Consider the following 11,854-nt stretch of genomic DNA (forward strand, 5'->3'; position numbering starts at 1 on the left):
AACATTGACTCTGGGTCAGGCGTGGTGGCTCAGGCATGCAGTCCCAGGACTTTCGGAGGCCAAGGTGGGCGGATCACTTGAAGTTGGGAGTTTGAGACCAGCGTGGCCAACATGATGAAACCCCATCTCTTTTTGTAAAAATACAAAAAGTTAGACGGGTGTGGTGGTACATGCCTGTAATCCCAGCTATTCAGGAAGCTGAGGCAAGATAATCACTTGAACCCAGGAGGTAGAGGTCGCAGTGAGCCGAGATCATGCCACTGCACACCAGCCTGGGTGACACAGTGAGACTCCATCACAAAAAAAAAAAAAAAAAGACAGAAAGAAAAGAAAGAAAGAAAAGAAACACTGACTCTGGATCTAGCCATGGCCTAGAATTTGGGACCTCAGTAAATCTGGTTTAGAATCCACTGCATCCCTATGAGGTAAGTAGTCCTGTTATCCCCATTTTTCAGATGAGAAAATTAAGTGCAGAGAGGTTAATTAACTTGCCTAAGGCCATCCAGGTGGTAAATGGCAGATCCACAGTTTGAAGCCCAGTGGCTTGGCTGGGAACTGTGATTCAACCTGTTTGGGGGTAATAACTGTGGCCACCCCATAAGCCTTGTTAGGAAGATTGGCATGTCTGCAAAACACCGAGCACAGGTCCTGATGCATAGCCATCCATCACTCAGTAAACACGTACTCATGTCATCTCCGTCACCCTCAGGTTACAAAAAAGCTGGTAATTCACCTTGACCTAAGCACCTTCTTAGAGGTAGGTGCAGGGTTCTTTAAGCCTTAGAAACCAAAACTGTATTCTGCAGGATGGCCTCATGGAAGCCGGGCAGCCCAGATTCAAGGAGTTTCCAGAGGTCAGTGAAATCCTGCTGCTGTTTACTCCTTCCAGCAAAACCTCTTCCCTCCTCTCCTGGGAGATAATTCCTGACTACAAAGAAAAAAGAAATGCTTGGCAAGACCTCCCTTCAATTCCCCAGGGCATCCTCTCCACCCCTGGCTGCTGGCACACTGGCCCCAGAGAGAGCCTGGGTCCTTGAGGCTGAGCCCTCTGCTGGGCTGGCCCACCCTATCTCTTCACTTTCATTCTCCTTTAACTGGGTTTCTTTCTTTCTTTTCTAATCTACTTGGCTTTTAATTGCACATATCAGCAACCATTGAATAATGATTTTATCTATATTCTAAATTTAGGGCAGTTAAATGCAAAGCAAAATGCAGACACTTTCTTGCGTCTTAATTGAATGAAGGTCACAGCTATAACAACATTTAATTGAGCTATTTTTCATTATCATATTTTAATGACTTTGCACTGACAGTTCGCCTGCTTCTGAGGAAAGAGCATGATGGAGTCGTTTATTTCCCTGTTTAGTTATTGTTTGACAACATCAGCTTCGATTAAGACCCTGCTTTATAGAACATTAATCATATTTGAATGAGCAAGGGGTATAAAATGTAAACACATCTCCCTTCCCACCACCGAAGCCCACGTCCCCACACGGAGGCTCACTAAACAAACGCTTCACAGCCATTGTCTGTCTGCATAATAGCCAACAACAGCCTGAACAACAATTCCCGGCTTTAATTGTCACCACCCCTATCTTACCCTTGCACCTTTCAGGGAGAAGTTATGATCTTCCACTTCTGAATGCTCAATAATTGTGTCATTTATCTCAATTTGCAGTTCAGTCTTTAGGCAGCTATTGGCAAGCTGGCATTAAAAAAAGAAAGGATAGACGGTATCCTGGCCAAAGGAGATTTTCATTTCCAAATAATAATCAGTTTAATTTGCCCGCATATGACCAATGATTCATGTTCAGATTTAATAATCAGGATCACATAATCTGATTATAGGGGAAATAATTTGTTTACAACCCCCAATTTACTGCTCAGAATTCCATTATCTCTCTTCAGCCATTGGTTTTTAAGAGATACTAACATGACCCAGGGGAACCGAAAGCAAACTATTATATTTCCTACAATTAGATCTTTGCATAGTCTTAACCCCAAGCCCCTACATAAAAAAGAACAGAAACAGCATGGAGGAAACCCCATAAATAAAATGAATATATAATTGTGCTCAAAGAATAGCTCGCCCAGAGAGGCGGCACCGTGAATCCCTTCCTCTCGCACTTGGGCACATCTGCTGGGTTCGGCGGGCAGGTTTGTGTGCCTAAATGTAATCACCGTGTAGCTTCTAAACAGAAATCCTGTTTAGAGACGGTCACCGCGGGCCATACTCATCTCTGAAGCAGCCCTATCACTACTGCTGTTTAAAGATTTTTAAATTGCACATCTTCTTCGGATCCACTTTGTTGAAAGAGTCCGAGGGCAGGGGAAAAGTTGGACATGATGCAATTTCTGGAAAGCAGATCCTACTCTGCTTCCCATCTGAAAACGCGGTTCTCTGCAATTGACCAGTCTTACCCCAGAGCGGTCAGAGCTGCTTTTAGAATAGCATCTCAGCTCTTTTCTTTCTTTCTTTCTTTTTTTTTTTTTTCCAAAGCAAGGAAATGGATGTGCATTGATGTAATTTAGTACCTTAGAGACGCGGACAAATTAGTGTAGAACATTATCACTAGTTAATTATGAATGACCGATTAATCAACCTAATCTAATATTCCACATTATGTTGATGTTATTAAAGTGCATCATGAAAATGACAGATAGTCTTCATTTGCTTTCTTTGGCCAAATGTGCACTCTGCAGTCATGATGTCAAAAAAAAGTTTGCCAGTTTTAATATTAGAGAGTTAAATAATTAAAAAGAAGGTTTACCTGCACTCTGGCTTCTGTGAGGTTTATTTTCATGGCGAGCTCTTCTCTGGTGAAGACATCTGGATAGTGTGTTTGGGCAAAAACGGCCTCAAGAGCTTCCAGCTGGTAAAAGGAAAAAATATGTACTGGTGAGAGGCTGTGGCTAGGTGAGGGGAAGCAGATACATATTTCAAATCTCCTGTGAGTGGTGAGGAAGCAGTTTCACAGATCAAATCGAGGAAGGACAGGGAGAAGAGAGCTCTTTGGAAAGATCCCACAGAATGAGAATTTCAACCGCGGATGACTTAGGAGCTACGGCTTACTAGCAACCTCAGTGCTCTGGCAAGAAGTAGAAATAAGAGAGGTGTGAATATTTATATGCATTTACATTTAAGTATTGTCATAGGAATCAAAAAAAAACTAACAGTCACCTTATGAACTGTTAGAGTAATTGTTATCGCTTTCACCATAGGAAGCCAGGGAACAGAAACAACTTGCAGAAGCCTCATGGTGTCATCCCACAAAACGCCATAGGGATATTTGGTCACCTTCACAGCCACTCCAGTTCACAGCTCTGGGAAACACAGTATCAAGGTCCCAGTTGTAGCCCTTCCACTTGTGGGCAACTATACCTTATCCAAGTCAGCCAACTTCCAGGGATCCGGTTTTTCATCTCTGTACTGAGAATGAGAATGTCTGACCTGCCTTCCTCAGAGGATCACTGTGAGGTTCAAATGATATTGCTGACATGGAAGTGTTCCCCAAACTATCCACCTAAGGCAAGTGGGAGAGAACGTTGTTGCCTCTTCACTCATCTGGGATTACAAGGTTAGCGTCATCTGCACGCCTCCTAAATTTTGATTCCATGGCACATAAGTTGTTCAAGAAAACAGAAAGATTCAGTTAGCATAATCAATTGGTCTTATTTTAAAAGACAAAGAAGAGTTGCTCAACTTTGATTTGGGGGAGGTAGGAAGTAGCTGATGTTTGAAAGGAGAATCAACGTTGGTACCTGCTGAAGAGTGAACGTCGTCCGGTTCCGGCGCTGTTTTCTACGCAGAAACCCGTCATCAAAATCCCCCGAAGAGTGATTGCCAAAGGTTGCAGTGCCTACCAAGAGCAAACTGATCAACCTGGGCAGGAAGGGGCCCCAGTCCTCAGACCGCCCCCAGACACAGTTCAGAGGGCACCTACCTGACCCACCAGACAGGAAGCCCTGTTTGTCCCAAAGGATATTTTTCTGTTCCTCCTATTAAATCCTCCTCTTTTCCACTCTGTCCCCAAAACCTCTGACTTTAAATCCAGTTATCCCTATTACATAGGGCGAGTGGTGACCTTAATCCCCAAGATGGCCAAGTTCAATTCTTGTGAAATTCTAGACTCTGAACCAGGAAGGGTCACTGGCTTGAGGCAGAGCCTTCCCGTGCTCTCCAGCTCCCGGCTCCACCCCTGTTCAATGTGCCTTTATCTCACCCCTACTCCAGATCCTTTAATAGAAGCCTGTGTGTCTCCCTTTGGCTCAAATGGTAGTTTACTTTCCCTTGTTTCTATTAACAAGAATTAAAATCTGGGGGTTAGGAGAGGCTGGGGGAGGAAAGAAAACACCAAGAGCTTTTCACGGCACTTTTCTCCTATAAGTGCAGAACGTGAGGAGGTAAGAAGTTTATAAATGAATATTAATTACCGTTGGTCACAGCTCATCAGCACCATAGTGGATCTGTTATATAGATGTCAATTAACAAGAGATCTGCACCAATAGTGACTGTCCTGAATGCCAAGCAGACTTGAACAAGGCCACTCTCAAAGGGCACCCCACCCTCTGGCCAAGCGTTATAAAGCACCTACTGCTTCTATTTCCCCACAAAACAAAGACGTTGTCCTCCCCAGCAGGCTTCCAAGCTCGTTATAAACCCAGAACAGAGTTTGGCCCCAAATGTGCATTCAGATCATTTTCCAAATGTGCTCTATTTACTTGATAGTCCACAATGGCTTCTTAGGAAAACAAATGAGCAAGTTGCCATTAACCAGTGAATACTTTACCTGCCATGGGCTCTGTTCTCAGAATCACGGCATTAGGAGTTCTGGAGCTACACTGTCCCAGACAAGGACCCTCAGAAGGACCTCAGTCTCAAAGATTGAAAGTCCTTTGGGCTTCTTAAAATTCTGTCTACTAGAGGAAGTTCCTTTTAGTTATTCTTTCACCCTCCAGGGCCACATCCTTTGCCAAACACCCTGACTCTCTGCTAAAGCGTTCTCCTTCCATCTTCCTGTCCAAATTGCATTGTTCCTCAAAACCTTAGTTACAGGTATTTCTCTCCAGCTCATTGGAAACTTAAAAGAAATGACCTCAAAGCAGTCTTATTTTCATTACTTTGCAAGAAAACAAATTGTCTTTTTTTGAAACAATGCACTTGACTGGTGAGGATGGAACACAATCTCTGAGGATCTCCATTCACAATTTCGCTCAGTCTTCTAATTTATACATCATGGTACCAAAGTGGCTCACAATGTGTACATGCAGAATCTTTAAGTAAAACACTGCATGTCGAACTGAATCCTAAAAAAGGGCTGACAGTTCACCAAATTAATAAAAGATTGACAACCTAATAGAAAAGAGGAAAAAATGAGAATAGCTCTTTTACTTAAAAATAAGTAGAATAGTCGATAATATTATGAAAATGCTAAACCTTGATGATAATTCAACCAAACACAACAGAACAATGGAATATTATTTTCAACATTTTGAAGAAAAAATGAGGTGCATAAAGACACCCAGTACAGATATGAGTGTCATAAGATGTGCAGGCTTATTCACCATTTGTAGGAGTACAAATTGGGTACAGCCTTATTAGAAGGTAATTTGACAACATCCATCAAAAATGTAAGTACACATACAGGTATTTAATCTATAAATATATTTGTAATGTGTGCCAAAATAGAAAAAAAAAGTGCTTCTGGAAATACTGTACTTGAAAAAAAATGAAAACAACCAAAATGCCCATCAGCAGATGCTTTCTTCACAACATACAATGGAATACTACACAGCAGTTTAAAAGAAATCAGTAGATCTATATGCATTGGCATGAACAAATCTCCAAGATATATTACAAAGTAAAAAAAGCAAAGTACAGAATGATGTAGCAATATAATTTCAGTGCAAATAAGGCAAAACACATATTTTAAAAATACATAAATGAGAATTAAATCATGTTTTTCTTGAAGGAATCACAAAAAAAATAGCAGATACTTTTAGGAAAAGAGGTGGAAAAGGAGGATTTTGCTTTTCAATGTATAAGTTTCTGTTGTATTCAAACTTCTCAGGCAGGTGCCAGTAGTACTTTTTAATGTAACATCAGCAAAATTATCTGAGAAGTAAGATTATGAGCCATTCTTTCTTTTCTCCCTTATGCCTATCTAGATTAACAAAAAATTAAAATAAAAAAGATGATAGGCTATAATTATGTCATATTCCAAGGGTCTGTTCTCAACTTTTCCATTTGCAGGAGATCCCTTTCACCCAGCAACACTAAACTAAACTAAATTACTCCTTTCTGCAAAACTGGCATAGAATCACATCTACAAAGGGATGAAAGGCTCTTAAAGACCCATCTCCTTTTCTTCTGGTTATATCACAGAGTCAGCACTGAGGTGGGATGTGCCCAGGGTGTGGGGAGCACAGTAAGCCAGCTGAGCTGGGCTGAGAGCTGGGGTCACGGCAGGCCAGGCCAGGACTCTCCCTAACTCACTGCTGCAGTCCACCCCGCAGACAGACATTCATGACGTCCCCTGCCTGCCAAATGCCCAAACTTCTGCCTTACCCACTTTGACCAGAAGGGTGGGACACTGGCTGGCAATTAGTCCAGACCCCTGGTTCAGATGCACAGAGAAGGCACCCTTAACATACAGAAAGTCTCCCTCATCCCCTAGGGTACACTGTCAGGGGATGCACGTCTCCCACCCTTCCATAAAACCCACCCTGCATAGGACCTTGGGGATAAAATGTGAAATGCAGGCAAATGTGTGGCCTTCCCTTCCTAGGAATGCTGACAGAGCTAGCAGGGCTTAAACACTGGTCCTCATTAGCCTCCTTTAGAAAATCCTATTGGACTCTTAAGAGCTTTTATGAGAAAAACAAAAACAAACTTTCTGAGGCTCAGCCACTGCTCAGGGCAGCCTGCGGCAAGACTGACAAGCATCACCTGAAGTCTCAGGCCTCCTAGCGCCTCACAACATATACCCTGCCCCTTGTCTCCCACAACTACTTGGCTTCCCAAATTCTCCCACCACAATAATAAATCAAAGGAGTAGGTTGCCAAATGCCAGTCCCACGGTTACAAAAGTCCCAATACCCCAGCGCTGAGACTGCTGCTCTGCAGAAGGCCCCATTAAAGCCCACAGTGTGGCATTGGCTCACCTGATGGCTACTAATTGGCCCCCTGATGTGAAGACCCCATCCTTGGATCCCTCGGGTCCTGAGCAGGGGCATGCTGAGGTCCCAACTGTCCCCTTCTCACCAACCCACGCCCCCACTAACAACTGGGTGCAGAAGCCAGACTGGGGATCCTGAGGGGAAATTTCTTCTCAGGCCTGGAGACACTCAAAGATGGAAATTCTGGCCTGGGGAGTGGGGAGTGGTCGACATTTAGGGTTAGTGAGTCACAGAGAAGGAGCCATGATAGGTCAGTCCGGGCAGGTGGTGGGCAGGGGCACCTGGTTCCAGGGACAGCCAGGAGGCCGGGAAGGGAATTGAGCTGCCCAGAATCCAGGGCGGACGAGGCCCCTGCAGTGTTCTCGCCAGCGGCCCCAGTGAGAGCAGCCCAGCGACGGGCCCTTGTAGGCTCGTGCAGCTCGTGATCGGGGCCAGGACGCGGCGGGTCCACTCGCCTTTGCTTTCTGGGATGTTTGCAAAAGCACCGTGAAAGATTGATGCGGCCCCCTGGGTTGCGGAGCCCCAATTAGAGGCGTGACACCAGCATCTGTGCTGGGAGGATTCGGCCGGTCCCCGCGGCACGCCTAGCCCGGGGCGTCCTGGCCCAGGCGGGGAGGGAGCTGGGAGGCAGGTGGCGACGGGGCGGGGAGCTGGAGCGGGGCTGGTGTGGGGTGTAGGGAGGGGGCCAGGGAGGCCCCTACTCACCGGCAGGCGGCTGCGCCCCCCGCAGGGCGGGGACCCAGCCACCCACCAGCCCTGCTGCCGCTCCGGCCCTTTCTGGCCGGCTCTGGCTTCATGGAGACCCTGGGGCGCAGCGCTTACTTACCCTCTAGCTGTGGCGGGCAGTGGAAATAAAACATCGCCGGCTGTCAGATCGGCTGGACGGCCGAGACCTGGGAGGGTGGCAGCAGAACGGACCCGCGCGCGTTGCTCCTGCCTGGCTGCAAAGCAAACAGCGATAGAGCTTCAAGTCTCCCTCTGCCAGCGCTCCCGCCCGGCCCTAGGGCGCACCCGGCGCTCCCCTCCTGGAAAGTCCCTCCCAACGCCCTCATCTCACTGCGGGGGACAGGAGGGAAGGCGGCAGCCCCGTCGCAAGCAGCAACCCCACGGGCAGTCCTTCGGGTGTGTCCACCTCCCGGACTGCCGTGCCCTCACCCTGGCCCCAGCACCAAACCCGCGCAGCGTAGTTTCTGGCTCTCCGGGGTCCCAGCCAGAAGCCCTGCACCCGGGCCACCGCAGCCAGGTCCGGCTAGCGCGCAAGGCCATCTGCGAGCTGCAGCTCAGGCCAGGAAGGCAGCCGAGCCCCAAGGCCCGGCGCTCGGGGCCCGGCGAGTGGGTCAGGAGCCGAGCATACCTCGGCGGGCCGCGGTCGAGGAGGCCGGAGCGTGACCGCCTCCGATCCGCAAGCCCTGCTCGGCTGGCGGCGGGCGGGGCTTGGCGCGGCTGGCGCCCGCAGGACCAAAAAAGTGACTCGGGAAGTGGCCAGATGTCTTGCTGTCTGTCTGCAGCGCGCGCCGCCGCTCAGCACTCGCCTTTATAATCTCACGCATAATTGGCCTTAATCTGATTATTTCCAGCGCTGTCTACAGCGAGTAACTTGGATAGGTCTATTGGGCCTTACAAATGGCCCACGTGGTGTTAAAAAAAAAAAATCCGTCATTTCTCAGCAAACATCAGGAATGTTTTTTCCTCTTTTAAAAGAGAACGATACAACCACCACCACCATCACCCCCAAAAACATACATTTTCCGAAAATACACTAGGCCCCACCCCCCACCTCATGTCCCCTCAGAGGCAAACCTTTCTCCGAGAGAGCCTGGTTTGGGCTGCCCTTGTCAAAGGCCTGGCGACTCCCGGGCTGCAAATTGACAAAGCGCTGCTAATTGTCGCCGCCGGATGGGTTTTGGGGGGACTCTTTGCACACGGCTTCCCTTTCCAAACGATCGTACAAAAGGAAAGTTTGATTTTGTTCTCAGCAAGGGGTCCCTGAATTTATGTTCGCTTCTCGATGCAAATGATATGCGGTGGGACCCTTTGCAATTACTTTTAAAATGCATCCGAGGCAGACACTCAACGGAGAGAGACCGCCCTTCTCTCTGCCTGGGTGAAAATTAAACTCTAAAGTACCGGGCTGAAATTTTCAAGTCAGGGGCGCGGGATTGGATCAAATCACATAAACTGCAAAAAAAGCAAGTCTAATGGCGCATAATTGGTTCTGTAATAGCATTACACCAGGATAATAGCCCGTTACGGCCCCCTGCACTATTAAGTGCTTCCCTGGCGGAAAGCCTTTATGATATTAAAGGGGGAATATAATGATATTTTGGTTATTAAATGCGTGTAATTAATTTATGCACCACTGAAAATAAAGTTGGTATTATGACCCACTCAAGATGCATCAGAAGATGCAAGTCAGACAACTGTTGATAAGTTCTGGTGTCTGTGCTCCGTCTAGACTGCTGATTTTATTTTGGGACGATGGCTTCTTGGACAGACTACATAAATTGAATATTTTATAAACATTCTAATGCTGCGTTAGGGAGCCTTGGCGAGGTGGTGGGTCGGGTCCCTGCACGGCCCGGGATACAGCCTTGATCTTAAAGACGCAGCGCTTTGGAAACAAAAGGCCTGGCAGGCCCGCCGCTGGACACCAGCGCTGGGCAAGGAGCATCGAGCTGCAGGACAGAGCGCTGGGTCCCGGCCGCAGTCGACGCCCCTCCGAAAACAGCCGGGAGGAAGACCAGTCCCGCTCCGGTCGAGGCAAGTCAGGATCTATTCCAGTGAAGCGGCCCTTCCTGGGTTCAGTCGCTCCAGAGCAGAGTCTGCTCTGCCTCGGGGAAAGAATCACAGGAAACTCCCGCTCGTTTCAGAGCGGAGAGAGCTCGGGGCGCCATTTCCGCCAGGGCCACCGACTCCGAGAGTCCAGGCAGCCGGCCCGGGAGGAGCGGCTAGCAGGTCCCGAAGGCGGGTGCGGTGGCAGGCAGGGGCCGGCAGGGCAGCCGAGGGCCTTTCCTACGCCATGCCAAGAGGGCTGGGAGCCCCTGGAGCTGATCCTCCCTTAGCCCAGGTCAAGAGACTGGCTCGCGCGCGCTGTCTCTCTCCCTGTCTCCCTCAGAGGGCCCCTGCTCTCTGGAGCTCTTGACAAGAGCCCGAGGCTCCTCTTGCCGCCTAGGTCTGCCGAAAGTCCCCTCGGGTTCCCTCCTGCCCTAGGCAGCAGTTCCCTGCCTGTGCGCTTTGGGAACCCGGTGGCCGTGAAGTGAGGTGCGGACAGCTTCTGGGCCGCCTCGGCCAAGATGCTCAGGCGCACCTGGGGGTGTGTGCGGGAACCCTCAGCGGCAGCAGCCCAGCGCGGGGTGCAGTGTTGGCCCCAGAAACCAATGAGGTCCAAACGCCAGTCTCAGTTCCCCATCCCTGACATTGACCGAGGCAAGTTCCTATTAAGGCCCAGAGATGACCCCGGGACGAGACAGGCTTATCCGGCGCGGATGAGACAGGCTCAGACCGGAGCGGTCTGAGGACGGCGCGCTCGCCGAGCATCCCGGCAGGTCAGAACCCTGGACAGCGGCGCCGGTTTCCGCACCCCCACCCACCCCCGGCTGCTGCGGAGAAAGAAGCCGTACCGGGGGCCCAGCCGGGGCCCCTCGCGGCTCAGGGGTGGGATCCGCCCGGCCGGACCCCAGGCGTCCGGGGACCGACCCCAATCCTCTCCCAGTCCAAACCTGCGAAAGTTACTCCGGACATGCGCTCAGCGCTGGCAACAGAGACAAAACTCCCTTCTCCGCAGTACCACGCGCCGCTCCTACCCGGCCGCTGCAGCCGGAAACCATCTCGCGGCCCCCGAGGAGAGTCCGGCCGCCTCACTGACTAGATAACCAGCCGAGCTCCTGCAACACACCCACCTCGCGGGGGCTCTAAGCCGGCTTGGGACCCTCGGCCTCGCCTCCCGCGGCGCTCCTCTCCCGGAGCCGCTAGGCTGGGCTCCTTCCCGTTGGCAAAACAGCGAGTAAACAAACAACCAAACAACCTTAGAAACGAAAGGCTGCACCAAACTTTGATGACGCCAGCCCCCTTTTTTTCCGAATGTCTCGACACCCGGGAGAAGGTGACTAATAGGTGTTCGCTACGGTCCCCCTCCCACTAAAAAAGGGCGTTAGTAACGAAAAGTTTATTTTTCCTTAATTCTTGTGCGGTAAAATGTATTTTCCAATTAACCAAATTCGCCGATCTGTCTCGCTTGGACACTCTGATAATTTACAACCTAAAAGTGTACTTTCTTTATCTAAAGACCAAGGTGACTGCTTTTAATTTTCTCTAACCTCTTTACACTTGATGTTCACCAGACTCATAATGTTAATTGGCTTCATATACGGATCATCAGTTTAATGAAGATATAAATCCTGTGTTGCTTTATGTTTTAACAGTGATTGCTTTAATGAGGAATGTGACGTGTTCCAAAATCAAAGCTGCAGGAGACATTAGAGGGGCTTCCACTAGGACGGAAATGCTTATTTAAAGTTAAAACCGCGGGGTCGTATTTCAGCAGATTCACAGTCCTCCCCACCCCCTCCCCCGCTCCCCGCCCTCACCTAGCCTGCCTCCCGCCTCTGTAGGGAGACAATCCTGGGTCCTCAGTGCCCCTTCTCTCCGCATCTCATACCCGCAGCCACAGCATCTG

General features: G+C 49.2%; 1 protein-coding gene across 3 annotated transcripts in view; it reads right to left on the reverse strand.

The window, feature by feature from the left end:
* Positions 1 to 11,593, reverse strand: part of DRGX (dorsal root ganglia homeobox) — a 34,893-nt gene extending 23,300 nt beyond the window's left edge. The window contains exons 1-4 of one of the 3 annotated variants that reach the window (XM_008961169.5): positions 8,534 to 8,888; positions 8,006 to 8,120; positions 3,763 to 3,860; positions 2,772 to 2,873 (exon numbers count right to left, since the gene is read on the reverse strand). In XM_008961169.5, the coding sequence (XP_008959417.1) occupies positions 2,772 to 2,873; positions 3,763 to 3,860; positions 8,006 to 8,039 (234 nt within the window). In that variant the 5' untranslated portion in view covers positions 8,040 to 8,120; positions 8,534 to 8,888. The other 2 variants (XM_034930468.3, XM_034930469.3) reach the window with 2 other exon arrangements.
* Between the last annotated feature and the right edge of the window lie 261 nt (positions 11,594 to 11,854).

The sequence above is a fragment of the Pan paniscus genome, chromosome 8, assembly GCF_029289425.2.
Source record: "Pan paniscus chromosome 8, NHGRI_mPanPan1-v2.0_pri, whole genome shotgun sequence".
Classification (NCBI taxonomy): domain Eukaryota; kingdom Metazoa; phylum Chordata; class Mammalia; order Primates; family Hominidae; genus Pan; species Pan paniscus.